Consider the following 23,848-nt stretch of genomic DNA (forward strand, 5'->3'; position numbering starts at 1 on the left):
CGCCAATTATTATAACATTTTCCCGTACGTCATCTGCGGCCACATTGATCCTTACAGCATTGGGTGAAGCTTCAACCAGCACTTTATCTGTATATTTCCAATTATTGTCACTTGCCGGATCTACTGTTGCTAATTCATTGCTGGATCTGCAACAAATAAATTTAAAACTCTATTTGAAAAGAAATTATTCATTCATTCAATAATATTGATTGAAGATACACAATTGTTCATGGAAATAATTGGAATACTACCACATTCTGATACCACATTCACTCATCAAATGCCTCTTGTTTCTTCAAGTAAATAACAGCTGAATATTAATCTCATTCAACTTTCAAAATCCCTATCAAATTATTTTCTCCTTTGTTGAATTAATTATGTTGATATAGGTAATATAGTTGATATATGACACTGCAACTCGGTTGGTATATCACAATTTATTGAACTGCCTTCTTCCTGAACTATTATTTTGTGTATTGAAGTGTTTGTTCATATTTTGTCTATGGAAATAATTTTTCGATACAGTGATTTTCAAATTCAAGTCAACGATCTGCTTTCATGACAAGCATTTGATTTATGCATTAAATTCCTAAAATATTTTGTGAACACGGTGTTGACAATTTGCCAGGACCTGTGGTACAGAGTGTGCTAGCACAACAAACAGTTGACAAAGAAAACCTTGTTCAGATTGCCTTCGCAGTCCTGCCTTAACAACTTAATTATCAATGAAAAATAATTCAAACATCAAATATTAGCCCTGATCTCACTCCCCCTGTATACCCACCACTCTCAATCGATGTATTATTCAGATCATCATAATTATATTCAAGTGGCTATTACTCAAATGCTTATAAAAATATTTCAAGAGCCAAAAATTGAATAATAATAGATAAGTCAATCACCTTATTTCGAGCATATCTCCATGAATGGTCATCGAATCAAACTGTAGATTATTTAAGGCATTCATAAGGATGCGCTCGAACATTTCTTCATTCCGGCGCTGTAAAAAATACAAAATGCTGTTAAGTGTCGAATAACTTGGTATGCTGTGAAAATTAAAACAATGAATCTCTTAATGATTAATGTAACAGAGAAAACCTTCTACATTCTGTAAAATACCCATTTTCTGTAAAATACGAATTTGATCAAGTACTATGAAATCTGTAACAGTTTTCTCGAGGAATTTACCAAGATTGAGTTGATTGGATACAAATTTTATGATTCAGTCAGATGCACCTGATTAACGTAAATGCATATTCAGGAACTGAACTGGAAAATTAAAAACTGAAAATCTAATATTATACACCTTCAAAGTAACATTTTATAGAAGTATGAGCTCATGCTATTTTTACTCTATGGCATTACTGATCAATTTTGGTGGCTCCCCCTGACTCTACTGCTACTCTATCAGCATGCCATATAGATGGAAATTTATTGAGAATACATTATTTTATTTATATTGAAATCATTCAATTCCAGCTATTATACTTTTTAGTTACCAATAGTTCTGATATACAATATACTAGATATAATACACATAGGCTGCTTATTCAAACAAATCGAAATATAACTTTTCATATGAGTTGTGGTGAGAAAAATATCTCAAAAGTTATAACATTTCAAATAAGACTGGTTCGATAAATAATTTAAGGATAGTTGATACACAACAAACTATATAAATACATTACTTGATCATATATTCTTGAAGATACAAAAACATACTTAATTAATGCATTTTACTTATTGGGTGATTTGTAGAAGGAGAAGATTTTAATAGATAAATTTATATCTCTAATTGTATAAAAAATACTACCCATTTATCATGTTTATTAGTATAGAGGACTAAAGCAGCCTTTGAAAATGGATTAAATTAGCAAAAAGTTGAATATGGCTTACCAGTTCAATATGTTGTTGGCGACTCGTGCCTGCTTCCGGTACCTCTAGCTCCCTCTCCTCCTACAACATTAACAAATCATTATTATTGAGCTCAACATTTTAGATTGCAGTTTCATTCATATTTTCAAATTTCCTTTCATTCAAATTTATTTTCATTCACATTTCCTTCACACATAGACTTCTCCAAGGTTAGAAGTATTATTCTAAAATTTGTTCGAATGTATACAAATATGTTTATTGAGAATAGAAATTTGTTTAGTGATTTTTGATTATTGAAAATATCGATACCTATTCATAAATCGCCTTAAGAACTAATAGCAATAAAGTCAGTAGATCAAACTAAGTACAGCGCAAAGCACAGCTTGCTTTGGAAAGTTACCTGCAAAACATTATTCACTTATTCACTTATTCACCAAAGCCTCATGATAAGATATTGTATAATGATCTAATAGTTTTAAGCAATGGAGCAGCTTTAAATGAAAAATATATTCGATACAAACATGATATTTATTCAACTGTTTCGTTTGATGAACAATGTATTCATTTACTTTGTCTAGACACAAGTCACAAACTATGGATATTTCATACAATGTATGTTGGTTTGCCGAATGAAATATTATTATTCCAATTTCTAATTAAATTCTCATCTTTGACAGAATTGGAATGGGTATTTGATTTGAAAAACAAAGAAACCTGGTTTTTAGTAGTTTAGGTTGAAAATCATTCGTCTTTGATCAAGTTTTTCAAAAAAGAATAATCTGTTTTCTTGGTATCAGTAACTAATAAACTGTTTTCTTATATTCTCCATCTAGTTAAAATATGCACAAGTAAGATAACAAACATGAATTTAGCATTTACAGAAAACCTACACACATAGATTGTAGGCCTATAATTCCTAGGGATACAAATCATCCTTGGCAACAAAAATATTCAACTCTCAATTCAATTATGTACAGGCTAATAAATATTCCTATGTCAAAGATAATATTTTAGAAGAGAGAAGAAAAAAATAAAATATATGGATATAATACCAAAACTATTGATAGAATGATTTACAAACAAAAAGAAAAAGTAATACAGAGTAGAATTCTCAAGATAGAATAGAAAAATCAAAGAAAATGTAGGAAATAAATAATATATTTGTGTTCCATATAACACAATATTTAATAAAGCTATAAGAAAGACCTTTACATAAAAAAATTTATTTTAGGTTACAGGACAACAAATAATGCATTGGAACTGATAAAGAAATTAAAAAGATATCAAATGTAAGAGTGCAGCAAAACAAGTTCGAGATATCTGGAATCTATGAACTTAAATGTAGTGATTGTGACAAATTTTATATTGGAAAAATGGGTAGAAATTTCCATATAGGTTTCGAGAGCACATTCAGGCACATTTTGAATAACTCTATTTTTGATAGAATTATGCAAATTTAAATCCAAAAATTACAGTCATAGTTTATAAAATGATTGTACAAAAATATGCTTAAAAATAAGAAACTTGCAATAGTATTTATTGTAATTTTATTTATTTTCCTATCACTTGATAAAGGCATCATATAGCCGAAACATGTTGTGATTAAATAATTTTGAAAAGGGTACTTACATTTATATTTTTATTTATATGCAAAAGTAGCTTGATAACAACTTTCTACAGTCTAACTAATGCAAAAATCAGTTTAATAACCATGTGCTAGTTAAATGCAACTGGGAGTAATCATATGTTTCCGGAAAATCCGGAAATAGAATTTACTGTAGAAATGAGCATAGCATACCGGTGGAGGTAGAGTCCATTCTACAGGTGTCTCGACATCCTCCTCGTCTAACATGAAATCAACCGACTCATCCTGAAAAAAAACAGACGAATGTCAGATATCAAAGTATCTAAGATTTAAATGTTTTCTATTTGCGATTTTGGGCTGGTTCAAGTGTGCATGTCATCCAACAGAAATCAATTGATTTGCTTTCCTCTCTAGATTTCTCCCCAGACCCCAACAAAAGAAAGTGACATGGTGAAATAGAATAAACTTATCAGTTCCACAGAATTTATTTGAGCCAATGCACTTACACTGACAATATTTCACATCAATAATAAATGGTGAAATTGCTCAACATCTCTATAGGCTACATAGTGTAATTTTTAAAATGTAGGCCTATGTGTTCAGGACTACTTATTTTTATTCATAGAATAACATCATAATATTTTATTTAATATATACCATCAATTTGCGATTTTAGTCTGTTATTTTATATTAGAAACTTTTCAAAAAGAAGGGTACTATGATGTAATTTTATAAATACTTAGTGTAAACTTTATTAGAAAGTGACTTACTAATGGTAGGTCCTCTTCCAACTCGCTAAGGTTGCTCTCCCTCCTTGAGTCTTCGGCAGGCTCCTCCAACTGAAAAATAATAAATACAAATCGAATGATTATAAATAGAATTATCAATATTTTCAGAGTTTTTATTGTGTAAAATAAATTGATTATGTGGTTCTAATTATTATTGTAACAAAACTGAATGTGTTTAGTACACAAGTTACTATCGAAAGTGACTCACATCCTAGGATATCGAACATCGGTTATACACTAAAAACTATCATTGCCAGTAAATGAATATTCATCTTCTATTTCTATTGATAAGCTTCAATGTAGGCCTGTCTCACTTCTTGGCATAAAATAAACCCGATTGATTGAAAAAGTCTGAATGATCAGTGTTTTCATTTTATAATTGACTAGCAGGTAGTCCAGGTTAGCCCATGATTTGCAACGGGGAAAGTTTGTTGTAAAAGGCAGTCTCCTTATGTCCAGGAAACATAAAAAAAGAATAATTTATTATGATTTTTATCAAAATTTACGTGAACAATCTTGATAAAAGTTGAAAATTTTCAGAAAAAAATGTGGTAGCCCGCAATTCATGAACTGCGCTTGCTATCAACTAAGCTACAGTGTCACGCTGAGGAAATTATAATAAATTGATAAAAAAATGGAAATAGGCCTATAACCTGATATATTAAGAATCGTTACAAACAGAAGATTATCTGGTGCTGAAGTGGAGAAGTAGAGGTGAAAACTTGCTTAGTAGGCTAATTGTTTAGTAGGACAGTATTACATAATGTTACATATGGGGAAAGATATGTAAAAATATAACATACCTCGCAAATTTCTCTGTATCTGTTACAGTTACCTGCATTATGGGCGTTTTCTTCTGCGGTGACTCAGGTGACTCAGTTATCTTCTTCTGTGGTTCTGAAGGGTTGGGTGTGTTTGTGCGATTGGACGGTGAGAATGTAATACCCGTACCGAACTTACGTCTCCAGCCCTTTATTTTGGTTGGATCATTAGTTTTTCTCAAATGACCAATTTTGGAAACATCAATTATTTCTCTTCGTATGCTCTGCCGGCCTCTTTCTCGTATGCTCTGCCCGCCACCTTCTCGTATGCTTAAACCCTGATTTGATCTAGAAAATGCTTGATTCATCTCTTCCTCTTGGAAGATTTTGTCATGTTCGCGAGCTCTTGTTTCGTCCACGGGCCGAAAGTGCCAGGACGTGGGTTTACTGATGTAGGGTTTTTCATGAGTGTTTGGCTCACGTGACGGCCCTGGGGTGGGGGTCCATGATGATGTGGCGGGGGTAGTAGGGTTGACCTGCAATAAAAACACAAAATATAATTATTGTTACTGAACATTATTGTTGCCTTGTATATACATAAAAATAAGTGTAAAATGAACACAAGAGGTATGGTTCATTCATACAACACCCGCCAAAGACAACAACTTGATACCCAACGTACAAGATTAACCAAAGTACAGAAGTCCCATCACGTCTTAGGAACAAAGGTCTACAATAGGTTGCCAGAGTCAATAAAAAATTATCCAGTCTCTTTGTTCAGCAAATTACTGGTTGATCTTCTGCGTGCAAACCACTTCTATTCTTTGGAGGAGTTTTTCACACATACTTTATAATAAATTAAGTGTTAAGTTTTATGAATATTCTATTGACGTTGCTGATGACTGTATGGTCCGATAGCAAAAGAATTAAATCTATCTATCTATCTATCTATCTTATAATAAATATATTAGCAATTTCAATGTGATTATTATGGGTTTCATTCTGATGATGCTTATATTTTTATGAGGACAAATATGTAACAATATTACATACTTGGCGAATTTCTCTGTATCTGTTACAGTTACCTGCATTATGGGATTCGTCTTCTGCGGTGATCCTAATTCGATGGTGGAGAATCCTGAAGTTACTGCCTTTGTCGGAGAGCTGCTTGAAGGCTCAGTAGTTGTGGTCCATGTTGGGGGTTCCATGAAAGCCCCTGATGTGATCGTGGAGGATGGAGCGGACATCAAAGCCCCTGATGTGATCGTGGAAGATGGAGCGGACATCAAAGCCCCTGATGTGATCGTGGAAGATGGAGCGGACATCAAAGCCCCTGATGTGATCGTGGAAGATGGAGCGGACATCAAAGCCCCTGATGTGATCGTGGAGGATGGAGCGGACATCAAAGCCCCTGATGTGATCGTGGAGGATGGAGCGGACATCAAAGCCCCTGATGTGATCGTGGAAGATGGAGCGGACATCAAAGCCCCTGATGTGATCGTGGAGGATGGAGCGGACATCAAAGCCCCTGATGTGATCGTGGAGGATGGAGCGGACATCAAAGCCCCTGATGTGATCGTGGAGGATGGAGCGGACATCAAAGCCCCTGATGTGATCGTGGAGGATGGAGCGGACATCAAAGCCCCTGATGTGATCGTGGAAGATGGAGCGGACATCAAAGCCCCTGATGTGATCGTGGAAGATGGAGCGGACATCAAAGCCCCTGATGTGATCGTGGAAGATGGAGCGGACATCAAAGCCCCTGATGTGATCGTGGAGGATGGAGCGGACATCAAAGCCCCTGATGTGATCGTGGAAGATGGAGCGGACATCAAAGCCCCTGATGTGATCGTGGAGGATGGAGCGGACATCAAAGCCCCTGATGTGATCGTGGAAGATGGAGCGGACATCAAAGCCCCTGATGTGATCGTGGAGGATGGAGCGGACATCAAAGCCCCTGATGTGATCGTGGAAGATGGAGCGGACATCAAAGCCCCTGATGTGATCGTGGAAGATGGAGCGGACATCAAAGCCCCTGATGTGATCGTGGAAGATGGAGCGGACATCAAAGCCCCTGATGTGATCGTGGAAGATGGAGCGGACATCAAAGCCCCTGATGTGATCGTGGAAGATGGAGCGGACATCAAAGCCCCTGATGTGATCGTGGAAGATGGAGCGGACATCAAAGCCCCTGATGTGATCGTGGAAGATGGAGCGGACATCAAAGCCCCTGATGTGATCGTGGAAGATGGAGCGGACATCAAAGCCCCTGATGTGATCGTGGAAGATGGAGCGGACATCAAAGCCCCTGATGTGATCGTGGAAGATGGAGCGGACATCAAAGCCCCTGATGTGATCGTGGAAGATGGAGCGGACATCAAAGCCCCTGATGTGATCGTGGAAGATGGAGCGGACATCAAAGCCCCTGATGTGATCGTGGAAGATGGAGCGGACATCAAAGCCCCTGATGTGATCGTGGAGGATGGAGCGGACATCAAAGCCCCTGATGTGATCGTGGAAGATGGAGCGGACATCAAAGCCCCTGATGTGATCGTGGAAGATGGAGCGGACATCAAAGCCCCTGATGTGATCGTGGAGGATGGAGCGGACATCAAAGCCCCTGATGTGATCGTGGAGGATGGAGCGGACATCAAAGCCCCTGATGTGATCGTGGAAGATGGAGCGGACATCAAAGCCCCTGATGTGATCGTGGAGGATGGAGCGGACATCAAAGCCCCTGATGTGATCGTGGAGGATGGAGCGGACATCAAAGCCCCTGATGTGATCGTGGAGGATGGAGCGGACATCAAAGCCCCTGATGTGATCGTGGAGGATGGAGCGGACATCAAAGCCCCTGATGTGATCGTGGAAGATGGAGCGGACATCAAAGCCCCTGATGTGATCGTGGAAGATGGAGCGGACATCAAAGCCCCTGATGTGATCGTGGAAGATGGAGCGGACATCAAAGCCCCTGATGTGATCGTGGAGGATGGAGCGGACATCAAAGCCCCTGATGTGATCGTGGAAGATGGAGCGGACATCAAAGCCCCTGATGTGATCGTGGAAGATGGAGCGGACATCAAAGCCCCTGATGTGATCGTGGAAGATGGAGCGGACATTTTGCTCTTTATTATATTCTATATCGTTTCTAATTGTCTGTAAAGAGCTGCAGTTTGTCGGTGAGATATGAATCTATTATAAGTAAGCATTGTGGGTATAATACGTTGATTCCTCACTATCTAGTAATGGATTTTTTTTTAGGTTTTTTTAGGTCTTTAATAGGTTTTTTTTTTAATTTTTGACTTTAATTTTCGTTTTGGCTGACCAAGAATTAAATCCTCAAGAAATAAGGAGTGACTTGAAGAAGAAACATCAGAGTTTGAATTATCGGACAGTGATAGTGATGAAGAATATACTACTGAAGACAGTGACAGTAACTCTGAGGATAATAATGTATTAATTTTGGAATTATTAAAAAATACAAGAAGTAAGAAAACATGTGACTTGAAAAAAATTACAAAATGAAATGAGGCCTCCAAAAACTTAAAAGTTCAAATACTGTCTTTTCAACTATGAGGGGACTTATTTGCAAAATTAAATCCGAGTTGTACAGGTATCATGGGTGGATATTATGACGAGTATGAGGTGGATACAGCCTTGTCCAGCAGAACTGGACAGAAGAGCTGAGCGGAAGTGCAGACACTAAACAAATTCGAGCCTACAAGTGAATCGGCTATGTCCAGTGACACTGGCCAGGAAAGCGCAAATCCTAAACATGTTTAGGATCTCGAGTAAATGACACATGGAAATTTATAGATGGAAATTGCATTTTCAAATGATAATTGATAACTTTGTTGAAGTTCTGACACTGTGTTACTAGTAAATATTTGAAAAAACACTTACTTTTGATTGGAGTCTTGAGGAATGCATTTCACTCCTGAGTGAGTGAGCCTTAGGCCGATGAAGCTCCTCTTCAGGAGTGAAATGCATTCCTCAAGACTCCAATCAAAAGTAAGTGTTTTTTCAAATATTTACTAGTAACACAGTGTCAGAACTTCAACAAAGTTATTATATAGTGTTTCGTCATGGAAAGCAACTTCAATTCGATAATTGATAGTTTATTATTATTATTAAACGAAAATCCAAAGTTAAATGCTGTAAACCACCCCGAAGACTTCTGCCACACTGCAAATATTGACAACAGGGAACTTCATAGAGTAAGTTTGTAATGTGCCAAAGATGTTTTTTTCAATGGGCAAGCACATTCAATGAATGAATGAAAAACGTTTTTATTCCCAAAAGGCAAAATGTTACAAACATTTGAAATGCTAAATTTACAATAATTTGAAAGAATAATACTCTCCTCATCTAGAACGAGTCTGTGTGTGAGGAGGGTCGTGTGCAATACAGTATAAGTCAATTTGCGTAGCACTTAACACTTGAGTAAAATGTCTGTTTATGAATTATAATTACTTAAACAATAATCGGCTATAATCACACTATAGATTTATATACATAAAGTTATGTAAAAACTTATTTGTTAATGAATTATGTTGTGTGCAGATAAAAAAAAATCTATTAGAATCTATCATATATGTTATCCAACAGTACAGGAGAAGAAAGAAAGAGGGGAGATTTGAAAATTTCAGATTAATAAGTAAAGGAAAAACAGAGATTGACACTAAATATTTATGGTGACCTAATTAATTGTTCGCTGGCATCATGTCCAATGCTGAGCAGCCACCTCCCCAACCCGCGCTTAAGGACAGCAACGCTGGCCCCCTCGGAGTGCAACATATCCCAGGGAAGGTTACGGTAAGCCAGGTAAAAAGGATTGGATGAATCTAGGTGATGGATGAGTCTGGGAATCTGGATACCTATATGTAATCTATTTCTAGTCGGATAGTTATGTTCAATGTTTGTGAAAATATTCCTGTTTTTTGATATATAAACTGCAAGACTTTTTATGTAGAGCTGCCTTATATTAAGAACTTAATGAATCAAATGAACTTGAATTTTACACTTGGATTTGTAAAATGATTTGATAAATTAATGTTGAAATGGATACCTCATCTCCTGAGCTGCATTTGATCTGAACAGGCGGTGCCTGAGGCTGCCCTTCTACTTCTCTCCTTGGGCCACCAGACTGAAAAAGTATTTAAACAGAATTATCACATGATTCAAATTGCAAAATTAGCATAAAATAAGCTGATCCCTCGTTGCTTAACACCGTCTTTAATGTAAAATGACATGCCGATTCCTACACCATAAGTGTGGCGCTCACCTATTTTTCTTACCAATGCAGTTTCTTATTCTCCTCGTGAATTTTTGCAAAGGAAGGTTTTGGTAATACTACTTTATTATTAGAATATAAGTTGTATTTTATTTTCGAACAAAATTCTCATAAATATTTTTTTTTTGGATGATATGTAGGAAGACATTATAAGCAGTAAGAAGATGGCCCTTCAAGTTGCTCTCTTACGTTTTCTGAAGCTGGAGGTTGTGGAGTTGGCTGCTCAGGTTCGTCTTTTTCAGGACCATATTTTTCCTCGTCTTTTTCAGGACCATATTTTTCCTCGTCTTTTTCTGGACCATATATTTCCTGATTGGACTGAAAATAAACGGGGATGTCCCCCTCCCCCCACGAAAATGAGATCTGATTTTTTTTTGTGACCGGATCAGCTACCAATTGCCTTTTAATGTCATATTTATTTATGTCATTAAATGTCATGTATGAGAGAATAGCACAATAATTATGAGCTAGACGGTGAGTGGCCTAGTGAGTGGAGATTCAACACAAAACTATAAATATCACTTTGAAGTAAGCCAATTTCGCTACTTTCCCATTTATTCTATTTGTTATTTATTCAAGAAAACCATAGGCCTATATCATGTTCAAGGGAAAATCAAAACAATAAGTAGCCAACTGAGCACGAAATACTTGAATGGAATGTTAGTTTATTATGTAGAACCGCACCAAAATGTACATAGGCCTATATTCTCAATTTTTTTTTTTTGGTGGGGGGGGGGTGATGGACCCCCTTTTCACCTTTTCATGAGGGTACATTCCATAACCCCTATACCCCCCAGTGTAACCCCCAAAGTGTAGTAGGTGCTTTATATGGTCAATACTATGAACCCTATCCGAATGTTTTTTATGGATACGACACTACCGTACGGTACCGAGCTATTTGATTATTCTATGTTAGGAATTTATGAAACATTAAATAAAAATATAAAAGAATATATGGCCTAACAGAGAAATTAAATTTGTTAAGATATTGAGATGAACTAGGTAAGAAGAAGTTTAGTTATTTATAGGTAGCCTACTTCTTCAAATAGGTTACCTGTAAGTAGGGAGGAGAATGGGTGTTCTGGTCCAGTGTGTATGTGTGTGTGTGTGAGTGTGTGTGTGTGTGTGTGTGAGAATAGTGGAGAGGTGAGGTGTGTGTGTGAGTGTGTGTGAGTGTGTGTGAGAGTGTGTGTGTGGATTGTTTTTTTTATTATTATTGTTATATATTATCATTATTATATATATATATATATATATATATATATATATATATATATATATATATATATATATATATGTTAACTAACATTGTGTTGTTGGAGTTGGGAAACCTCCTATGTGACAAGCCCTACAACCTGTTGAATAGTTACTATGTATAAATAATTCTATAGTAATTTTTTTTTTTAGGGAAACCTCATAGCCTACATTATGTGTTGAATTTCATTTTTTTGAGGGGATAGGAAAAAAAAATAACGAAAAACATCAAATTATATTTCATTGGAAAAAAATTAAAGAAACAAAAAAAAAATTTTCTTTATAAAAAAAAATTTTTATTAAAGAAACTATTCAGAATCAAATCAAATCAAATCAAAATTTTTATTCACAATACAAACAGTTGAGGGTCCTGCCAAACTCAAAGGTTTTTCGGCGGGTGCCCAGTTACAGGAAAAAAAAATGAGTTACAAAAGATAAATAAACTTAGACAAAATAAATATTACACTTCAGAGATTTTAAGTAAAAAATGAAAGAAAACTAATAGCGAGTAGCGGTATCAAATAAAAACACTCAACTTCGGAAATTGAGCTATATTGATTTGATTTTAAAAAGTTTTATATTGAAATTAATAGGAAGTATATATTTCAATTAATATTAAGACATTAATGAAATTGATGATCTATAATAGGCGTACTCATCAATACAGGTTGAATAGTAATTAGCCCTAAGAACAGCAGTAGAGTCTGTAGCGTTTTATTAGATAGCATTTATTCAACTTCAATTTTACTATAAACCCATTATTATAATAAAATTATAAATCCAACTAGATCTAGATTAAATTGGGATTCAAAGATTCAAATTTATTTTAGAAATTACTTTCAGTTTAAGACGGATACGGCTATTATTAGGATACCATAGTTTGTCAAGCTTAAAATAGCTTCGAATAGGCCTATTCAAATTTAGAGAATAAAACAAGAAAATTATCAACAATTTTACATGTCAAAATACAAATTAACCTTATTCACCATATATCAAGATTTTCAAATGTTTTGTTCACAAAAATAACTAAAATATTACTTTTAATGATCATGAAGTAGTAGGGGAAAGGGCGGTTTCGTGGGATGGCCCTGCCAAATAAAGATGGCGATCTAAACAGTTACGCCCTCCGCCAAGGGCTTAGAATATTCATATGCAGAAATAAAGTAATAGAGTAGTTATCTACTATTCTATTCAGTTATTGAAATATTATTTTTTATAATCTCATTATTCTTTACATTTTTTCGTATTTATTCCGTAATTCTGAAATAGAATGCAGCTTGCTTTGTCAGACAAGGCCCGGTTGAAAAATCGAAAACGAATATTATTTAGTATTTATTTCTTCAATTTTACTATAAAACTTCATACTTTTAATTGAAGTATAAATCCAACTAGATCTATATTAAGAGATTGAAATTTTTATCTTTCTTCAAATTAATTTAGAGATTACTTTCGTTGATAGACCAATTACAATACGGCTATAGATACCGAAGCTTGTCAAACGTAAAATTATTCAAATTTAAAGAATAAAACATGAAATTATTATCAATTTTATAAGTCAAAATACAAATGTAACTTTACTCACCATTTTTGGGCGTTTTTTCAATGTTTTATCCACAAAATCACTAGAATATCACTAATAATGACTTTTATAATAGCCTACTTCACAAACATCAAATGTAACAATGCATTGCAACAATGCAAGATTAGAGAACCTCGGGCTTTCTGAACCGGAAATCTTTAAAGAATATAAGATAAAATAGTGGATTACAATATTATTTTATTCAATGATTATGGTTTCAATAATTTTTTTATTAATCTGTAAATATATTTTTCACAATTACAATTTATTTTTTTATTCTGATTTTATAATTTTAATTTATATTCTTTATTCCGTATTTTAAAAAAAGGATATATAGCTTCCTCTTCTTAATCTAGAAGCCTGAATCATCGTCTCGGTCAGCTGTTCAAAAGCGTAAGTATGTTAAAATATTTATCCATTTTTGGTGGTATCGGTGGTACAGGTATCAAAGCTTGACAAGAATGAAACTACTTCTATTGTTATTTTCTATTAATCTATGAATATATTTTTCAAATTTACAATTAATATTCTTATTCCGTATTTTTGGAAAAGGATATGCTTTGACAGACTAGGATAGCAAGCCAATTATTGTTCAAATCGGTATCATTACGTCATAGTTTGGATTGGGGTAAGTGAATTTCCTATTTATTTCCTGAGTCTAAATACTGGTTTGCTGAATTGAATATATAGATGTGTTTGAAAACAAAGGGTTCGTATCATACAGTCCAAAAAAAACCAGAGGTAACAAGCCTATGGATTAGTAGTTTTTGTAACAAATGCCACCTGCCATGATAAAAAAGGCCGTCATAGAAGGTAGAACTGAGACGCATCCATCAAAGTTTGATACACTTTTTAGACTTCAATTATTTTTTATGGCCATATTGCTTCTTTGAAATGTTGAAATAGTTTATCAAAAAACTGGAAATGCAAAACTACGAGAAATTTTATTGAATTATCAAATTTGTTGGTGAATGAGTAGATACGGCTTGTTTAGTGAAGACTAGCTGGCAAACTTCCTTATCAGTAAAATGGGGGAACAGAGGGGGCCCCTGGGCCACCGGCCGAATCATCCAGAAATGATATCACTTGGTTCGCTTATTCGCTCGTCTCAATTTCTTTCATTGTGCTTCTTCCGGTCAATACAGGCTTTTAGTCCGATTCAATCATCATAATTTATAGTTTACTGACAAAGGCAGAAAAAGGCTAGAAAACGCCTATTTTGGGAGTAACGCTGGTGAACTTTTAAAGCCTACTCTACGAAAAATCTTTATACCATAGCTCAGTGACGTTTACAGGGAGGGATATATACCACCTACCCCAATTTTCAGCAAAATGAATGGGTTTGATGAAAAATTGATTGGAAGCATGGACTAACCATCGTGAACCACACTGAGACAAGAAGTATCTCAAATTCAGCTGAAATTTGATCATATCTCCTGAACGGTAAGGAATTTTGCAAAAATATGATTCCAGATTCGTGTTCCTCGCATCAAAGACCATAAGAACACAAAGTTTGAGCGAATTTCATTTTTCACAAGAAATTGAATCGTGAACAGCACTGAGACAAGAAGTATCTCAGATTTGGCTGGAATTTGGTCATATCTCCTGAACGGTGAGGAATTTTGCAAATATAAATAAAGATTCGTGTTTCTCACATCAAAGATCATAAAATCACGAGGTTTGAGCGATTTCCATTTTTTACAAAAAATTAATTGGAAGCATTAAATGGTCATCGTCAACCACATGTGACATGAAGTATCTGAGATTTGGCTAAAATTTGGTCATATCTCCTGAACGGTAATGCATTCTGCAAAAATGATTCCAGATTCGTGTTTCTCGCATCAAAGACCAAGAGATCATGAAGTTTGAGCGATTCCTATTTCTTATTTTGTGCACATGTATTTGGACTTTGAACCCAGACATGCAACAGGTCGCCGATTCTACTTGGAGTTGGACTTTGAACTCACAACACTCTCTGACATTCAACAGGTGGCCGATCCGTTTTTGGGGTGAATGACCTCTTATTTTGTGCACTTGTTCTCAGACTTTTAAGACAGACATGCAACAAGTCGCCGATTCTACTTGGAGTTGGACTTTGAACTCACAACACTCTCTGACATTCAACAGGTGGCCTTTCCTTTTTTGGGGTGAATGACCTCTTATTTTGTGCACTTGTATTTGGACTTTGAACCCAGACATGCAACAGGTCGCCGATTCTACTTGGAGTTGGACTTTGAACTCAAAACACTCTCTGACATTCAACAGGTGGCCGATCCGTTTTTGGGGTAAGTGAATTTCCTATTTATTTCCTGAGTCTAAATACTGGTTTGCTGAATTGAATATATAGATGTGTTTGAAAACAAAGGGTTCGTATCATACAGTCCAAAAAAAACCAGAGGTAACAAGCCTATGGATTAGTAGTTTTTGTAACAAATGCCACCTGCCATGATAAAAAAGGCCGTCATAGAAGGTAGAACTGAGACGCATCCATCAAAGTTTGATACACTTTTTAGACTTCAATTATTTTTTATGGCCATATTGCTTCTTTGAAATGTTGAAATAGTTTATCATAAAACTGGAAATGCAAAACTACGAGAAATTTTATTGAATTATCAAATTTGTTGGTGAATGAGTAGATACGGCGTGTTTAGTGAAGACTAGCTGGCAAACTTCCTTATCAGTAAAATGGGGGAACAGAGGGGGCCCCTGGGCCACCGGCCGAATCATCCAGAAATGATATCACTTGGTTCGCTTATTCGCTCGTCTCAATTTCTTTCATTGTGCTTCTTCCGGTCAATACAGGCTTTTAGTCCGATTCAATCATCATAATTTATAGTTTACTGACAAAGGCAGAAAAAGGCTAGAAAACGCCTATTTTGGGAGTAACGCTGGTGAACTTTTAAAGCCTACTCTACGAAAAATCTTTATACCATAGCTCAGTGACGTTTACAGGGAGGGATATATACCACCTACCCCAATTTTCAGCAAAATGAATGGGTTTGATGAAAAATTGATTGGAAGCATGGACTAACCATCGTGAACCACACTGAGACAAGAAGTATCTCAAATTCAGCTGAAATTTGATCATATCTCCTGAACGGTAAGGAATTTTGCAAAAATATGATTCCAGATTCGTGTTCCTCGCATCAAAGACCATAAGAACACAAAGTTTGAGCGAATTTCATTTTTCACAAGAAATTGAATCGTGAACAGCACTGAGACAAGAAGTATCTCAGATTTGGCTGGAATTTGGTCATATCTCCTGAACGGTGAGGAATTTTGCAAATATAAATAAAGATTCGTGTTTCTCACATCAAAGATCATAAAATCACGAGGTTTGAGCGATTTCCATTTTTTACAAAAAATTAATTGGAAGCATTAAATGGTCATCGTCAACCACATGTGACATGAAGTATCTGAGATTTGGCTAAAATTTGGTCATATCTCCTGAACGGTAATGCATTCTGCAAAAATGATTCCAGATTCGTGTTTCTCGCATCAAAGACCAAGAGATCACGAAGTTTGAGCGATTCCTATTTCTTATTTTGTGCACATGTATTTGGACTTTGAACCCAGACATGCAACAGGTCGCTGATTCTACTTGGAGTTGGACTTTGAACTCACAACACTCTCTGACATTCAACAGGTGGCCGATCCGTTTTTGGGGTGAATGACCTCTTATTTTGTGCACTTGTTCTCAGACTTTTAAGACAGACATGCAACAAGTCGCCGATTCTACTTGGAGTTGGACTTTGAACTCACAACACTCTCTGACATTCAACAGATGGCCTTTCCTTTTTTGGGGTGAATGACCTCTTATTTTGTGCACTTGTATTTGAACTTTGAACCCAGACATGCAACAGGTCGCCGATTCTACTTGGAGTTGGACTTTGAACTCAAAACACTCTCTGACATTCAACAGGTGGCCGATCCGTTTTTGGGGTGAATGACCTCTTATTTTGTGCACTTGAGCTTGGACTTTTAAGCCAGACATTCAACAGGTGGCCGATTCTACTTTGGGTTTGACTTTGAAATCAAGACACTCTCTGACATTCAACAGGTGGACTATCCGTTTTTGGGGTGAATGACCTCTCATTTTGTGCACTTGTTCTTGGACTTTTAACCCAGACATGCAACAGGTCGCCGATTCTACTTGGAGTTGGACTTTGAACTCAAAACACTCTCTGACATTCAACAGGTGGCCGATTCTACTTGGAGTTGGACTTTGGACTCAAAACACTCTCTGACATTCAACAGGTGGCCGATCCGTTTTTGGGGTGAATGACCTCTTATTTTGTGCACTTGTATTTGGACTTTGAACCCAGACATGCAACAGGTCGCCGATTCTACTTGAAGTTGGACTTTGGACTCAAAACACTCTCTGACATTCAACAGGTGGCCGATCCGTTTCTGGAGTGAATGACCTCTTATTTTGTGCACTTGTATTTGGACTTTGAACCCAGACATGCGACAGGTCGCTGATTCTACTTGAAGATGGACTTTGGACTCAAAACACTCTCTGACATTCAACAGGTGGCTGATCCGTTTCTGGGGTGAATGTACTCTTATTTTGTGCACTTGTATTTGGACTTTGAACCCAGACATGCAACAGGTCGCCGATTCTACTTGGAGTTGGACTTTGGACTCAAAACACTCTCTGACATTCAACAGGTGGCCAATCCGTTTCTGGGTTGAATGTACTCTTATTTTGTGCACTTGTATTTGGACTTTGAACCCAGACATGCAACAGGTCGCCGATTCTACTTGGAGTTGGACTTTGAACTCAAAACACTCTCTGACATTCAACAGGTGGTCGATTCGTTTTTGGGGTGAATGACCTCTCATTTTGTGCACTTGTTCTTGGACTTTTAACCCAGACATGCAACAGGTCGCCAATTCTACTTGTAGATGGACTTTGGACTCAAAACACTCTCTGACATTCAACAGGTGGCCGATCCGTTTCTGGAGTGAATGACCTCTTATTTTGTGCACTTGTATTTGGACTTTGAACCCAGACATGCAACAGGTCGCCGATTCTACTTGGAGTTGGACTTTGATCTCAAAACACTCTCTGACATTCAACAGGTGGACTATCCGTTTTTGGGGTGAATGACCTCTCATTTTGTGCACTTGTTCTTGGACTTTCAACCCAGACATGCAACAGGTCGCCGATTCTACTTGGAGTTGGACTTTGAACTCAAAACACTCTCTGACATTCAACATGTGGCCAATCCGTTTCTGGGGTGAATGACCTCTTATTTTGTGCACTTGTATTTGTACTTTGTACCCAGACATGCAACAGGTCCCCGATTCTACTTGGAGTTGGACTTTGATCTCATAACACTCTCTGACATTCAACAGATGGTCGATTCGTTTTTGGGGTGAAAGACCTCTTATTTTGTGCACTTGTACTTGCATTTTTAACCCAGACATGCAACAGGTCGCCGATTCTACTTGGAGTTGGACTTTGGACTCAGAACACTCTCTGACATTCAACAGGTGGCCAATCCGTTTCTGGGTTGAATGTACTCTTATTTTGTGCACTTGTATTTGGACTTTGAACCCAGACATGCAACAGGTCGCCGATTCTACTTGGAGTTGGACTTTGGACTCAGAACACTCTCTGACATTCAACAGGTGGACGATCCGTTTTTGGGGTGAATGACCTCTTATCTTGTGCACTTGTATTTGGACTTTGAACCCAGACATGCAACAGGTCGCCAATTCTACTTGTAGATGGACTTTGGACTCAAAACACTCTCTGACATTCAACAGGTGACCGATCCGTTTTTGGGGTGAATGACCTCTTATTTTGTGCACTTGTATTTGGACTTTGAACCCAGACATGCAACAGGTCGCCGATTCTACTTGAAGTTGGACTTTGGACTCAGAACACTCTCTGACATTCAACAGGTGGCCAATCCGTTTCTGGGTTGAATGTACTCTTATTTTGTGCACTTGTATTTGGACTTTGAACCCAGACATGCAACAGGTCGCCGATTCTACTTGAAGATGGACTTTGGACTCAAAACACTCTCTGACATTCAACAGGTGACCGATCTATTTTTGGGGTGAACGACCTCTTCTTATTTTGTGCACTTGTTCTAAGACTTTTGAGCCAGACATGCAACAGGGCACCTATTCTACTTGGAGTTGGACTTTGGACTCAAAACACTCTCTGACTTCCGACAGGTGGCTGATCCGTTTCTGGGGTGAATGACCTCTTATTTTGTGCACTTGTATTTGGACTTTGAACCCAGACATGCAACAGGTCGCCGATTCTACTTGGAGTTGGACTTTGGACTCAAAACACTCTCTGACATTCAACAGGTGGCCAATCCGTTTCTGGAGTGAATGACCTCTTATTTTGTGCACTTGTATTTGGACTTTGAACCCAGACATGCAACAGGTCGCTGATTCTACTTGAAGATGGACTTTGGACTCAAAACACTCTCTGACATTCAACAGGTGGCTGATCCATTTTTGGGGTGAATGACCTCTTCTTATTTTGTGCACTTGTTCTCAGACTTTTGAGCCAGACATTCAACAGGTGGCCGATTCTACTTTAAGTTGGACTTTGAAATCAAAACACTCTCTGACATTCAACAGGTGGACTATCCGTTTTTGGGGTGAATGACCTCTCATTTTGTGCACTTGTTCTTGGACTTTTAACCCAGACATGCAACAGGTCGCCGATTCTACTTGGAGTTGGACTTTGATCTCAAAACACTCTCTGACATTCAACAGGTGGTCGATTCGTTTTTGGGGTGAAAGACCTCTTATTTTGTGCACTTGTACTTGGACTTTCAACCCAGACATGCAACAGGTCGCTGATTCTACTTGGAGTTGGACTTTGGACTCAGAACACTCTCTGACATTCAACAGGTGACCGATCCGTTTTTGGGGTGAATGGGACTCAAAACACTCTCTGACTTCCGACAGGTGGCTGATCCGTTTCTGGGGTGAATGACCTCTTATTTTGTGCACTTGTATTTGGACTTTGAACCCAGACATGCAACAGGTCGCTGATTCTACTTGGAGATTGACTTTGGACTCAGAACACTCTCTGACATTCAACAGGTGGCCAATCCGTTTCTGGGTTGAATGTACTCTTATTTTGTGCACTTGTATTTGTACTTTGAACCCAGATATGCAACAGGTCGCCGATTCTACTTGGAGTTGGACTTTGGACTCAAAACACTCTCTGACATTCAACAGGTGGCCGATCCGTTTCTGGAGTGAATGACCTCTTATTTTGTGCACTTGTATTTGGACTTTGAACCCAGACATGCGACAGGTCGCTGATTCTACTTGAAGATGGACTTTGGACTCAGAACACTCTCTGACATTCAACAGGTGGCTGATCCATTTTTGGGGTGAATGACCTCCTATTTTGTGCACTTGAGCTTGGACTTTTAAGCCAGACATTCAACAGGTGGCCGATTCTACTTTGGGTTTGACTTTGAAATCAAGACACTCTCTGACATTCAACAGGTGGACTATCCGTTTTTGGGGTGAATGACCTCTCATTTTGTGCACTTGTATTTGAACTTTGAACCCAGACATGCAACAGGTCGCTGATTCTACTTGGAGATTGACTTTGGACTCAAAACACTCTCTGACATTCAACAGGTGGCCGATCCGTTTCTGGAGTGAATGACCTCTTATTTTGTGCACTTGTATTTGGACTTTGAACCCAGACATGCGACAGGTCGCTGATTCTACTTGAAGATGGACTTTGGACTCAGAACACTCTCTGACATTCAACAGGTGGCCGATTCTACTTGGAGTTGGATTTTGAACTCTAAACACTCTCTGACATTCAACAGGTGGCCGATTCTACTTGGAGTTGGACTTTGGACTCAAAACACTCTCTGACTTCCGACAGGTGGCTGATCCGTTTCTGGGGTGAATGACCTCTTATTTTGTGCACTTGTATTTGGACTTTGAACCCAGACATGCAACAGGTCGCTGATTCTACTTGGAGATTGACTTTGGACTCAGAACACTCTCTGACATTCAACAGGTGGCCAATCCGTTTCTGGGTTGAATGTACTCTTATTTTGTGCACTTGTATTTGTACTTTGAACCCAGATATGCAACAGGTCGCCGATTCTACTTGGAGTTGGACTTTGAACTCAAAACACTCTCTGACATTCAACAGGTGGCCGATTCTACTTGGAGTTGGACTTTGAACTCAAAACACTCTCTGACATTCAACAGGTGGCCGATTCTACTTGGAGTTGGACTTTGATCTCAAAACACTCTCTGACATTCAACAGGTGGTCGATTCGTTTTTGGGGTGAATGACCTCTTATTTTGTGCACTTGTACTTGGATTTTTAACCCAGACATGCAACAGGTCGCCGATTCTACTTGGAGTTGGACTTTGGACTCAGAACACTCTCTGACATTCAACAGGTGGCCAATCCGTTTCTGGGTTGAATGTACTCTTATTTTGTGCACTTGTATTTGGACTTTGAAACCAGACATCCAATACGTCGCCGATTCTACTTGGAGTTGGACTTTGGACTCAGAACACTCTCTGACATTCAACAGGTGGCCAATCCGTTTCTGGGTTGAATGTACTCTTATTTTGTGCACTTGTATTTGGACTTTGAAACCAGACATCCAATACGTCGCCGATTCTACTTGGAGTTGGACTATAAACTCTGAACACTCTCTGACATTCAACAGGTGGTCGATTCGTTTTTGGGGTGAGTGACCTCTCATTTTGTGCACTTGTTCTTGGACTTTTAACCCAGACATGCAACAGGTCGCCAATTCTACTTGTAGATGGACTTTGGACTCAAAACACTCTCTGACATTCAACAGGTGGCCGATCCGTTTCTGGGGTGAATGAACTCTTATTTTGTGCACTTGTATTTGTACTTTGTACCCAGACATGCAACAGGTCGCCGATTCTACTTGGAGTTGGACTTTACCTCCTATTTTGTGCACTTGAGCTTGGACTTTTAAGCCAGACATTCAACAGGTGGCCGATTCTACTTTGGGTTTGACTTTGAAATCAAGACACTCTCTGACATTCAACAGGTGGACTATCCGTTTTTGGGGTGAATGACCTCTCATTTTGTGCACTTGTATTTGGACTTTGAACCCAGACATGCAACAGGTCGCCGATTCTACTTGAAGATGGACTTTGGACTCAAAACACTCTCTGACATTCAACAGGTGGCCGATCCGTTTTTGGGGTGAATGACCTCTCATTTTGTGCACTTGTTCTTGGACTTTTAAGCCAGACATGCAACAGGACGCCAACTCTACTTGGAGTTGGACTTTGAAATTGAAACACTCTCTGCCATTCGACAGGTGGTCGATCCGTTTTTGGGGTGAATGACCTCTTATTTTGTGCACTTGTACTTGGACTTTTAACCCAGACATGCAACAGGTCGCCGATTCTACTTGGAGTTGGACTTTGAACTCAAAACATTCTCTGACTTTCAACAGGTGGCCGATCCATTTTTGGGTTGAATGACCTCTCATTTTGTGCACTTGTATTTGTACTTTGTACCCAGACATGCAACAGGTCGCCGACTCTATTTGGAGTTGGACTTTGAAATCAAAACACTCTCTGACATTCAACAGTTGGCTGATCCATTTTTGGGGTGAATGACCTCTCTTTTTGTGCACTTGTTCTTGGAATTTTAACCCAGACATGCACCAGTTCGCCGATTCTACTTGGAGTTGGACTTTGAACTCAAAACACTCTCTGACATTCAACAGGTGGCCGATCAAGCTTGCTATGTATGGGTCAGCCATTTGAATCGACCGCGCTCACCCACGGCCATCTAGCATGCCACTGCCAGCAGCCATACTGAGATCGCCTAGTTCAATATATAGATGGCACTGTTCTCCCTCTGCCTTCCCCTACTTTTGCTTCCCAGTCCCCACCACTTGTATTCGCCTTCTTGAGGAAGCTTGCTGTTCTCACACTACATGGTTGTTTTCTCTTTTTTTAGAAGTTATAAATGTATTACCCCTTCGCTTGTTTGAATTTTAACTACTACCGCGACTAGTTAGGAAACGTTTTCGTGAGAGTACTCCGCTTAATATCTAGATTTGGATCTTCTTTGTGTAACCTCTTCACTGCAACATGGGCCCATGTATTCATCATCGCCAGTGCAAGTGAGTCCTGATTATCTGAACGTGCCACCGCCTACCAGAATGAGGAGAACGCTCTTACAGTCCACTGTGAACCAGCCATACCCGAACGAGACGTTTTTGAAGGTAACAATTTTATTTTCTGAGCTACTAAGTCATGTGTTTAGAAGCCCACCTCATTGGCTCTTACACAAAACCTGGTCACTCCACAGCCGAATATTGGAGGAAAAGCGACCTATGGACAGTGAAAACGCTCATTTCAATTTATTCTGAGATTTTCTTTGTGAGTTTTCTTGGAAAATCGTAAATTTTCGATTTGGACGCTTTTGACCACCATCTTGTATCGAAATCTGAAAACATTGATTAGTGACTTATGATATCGACTATCGAGCTGTTAACTATCGAACTTTTACACCCGGTTCGATATAACCTAAAAAGCTTTGTTTTGGTTTTGAACTTCAGTGCCTAACAGTCAGCTACAAACTTTTACCGCTAACTGTGTGTTTTCTTACCGCTAAACGTAGTGAATTACCGCTTATCTTTTATTAATTGTAAATATTGAACTACAAACTATTGATTTTGAACATTGATC

The 23,848-nt window shown here is 37.9% G+C and overlaps 1 protein-coding gene across 1 annotated transcript; it reads left to right on the top strand.

Annotated features, from left to right (window-relative positions):
- Window positions 1-6,101: 6,101 nt before the first annotated feature.
- LOC120354374 lies at window positions 6,102-8,171 on the top strand. The gene has a single exon (XM_039441430.1). It carries the CDS (start codon window positions 6,102-6,104, stop codon window positions 8,169-8,171), a length of 2,070 nt encoding a protein of 689 aa, XP_039297364.1.
- The last annotated feature ends 15,677 nt before the right edge of the window (window positions 8,172-23,848 follow it).

The sequence above is a fragment of the Nilaparvata lugens genome, chromosome X (assembly GCF_014356525.2).
Source record: "Nilaparvata lugens isolate BPH chromosome X, ASM1435652v1, whole genome shotgun sequence".
NCBI lineage: Eukaryota > Metazoa > Arthropoda > Insecta > Hemiptera > Delphacidae > Nilaparvata > Nilaparvata lugens.

What these genes read in the sequence shown, in the direction of transcription:
- LOC120354374 (XM_039441430.1), top strand. Translation starts at nt 6,102, where the DNA reads ATGGGATTCGTCTTCTGCGGTGATCCTAATTCGATGGTGGAGAATCCT.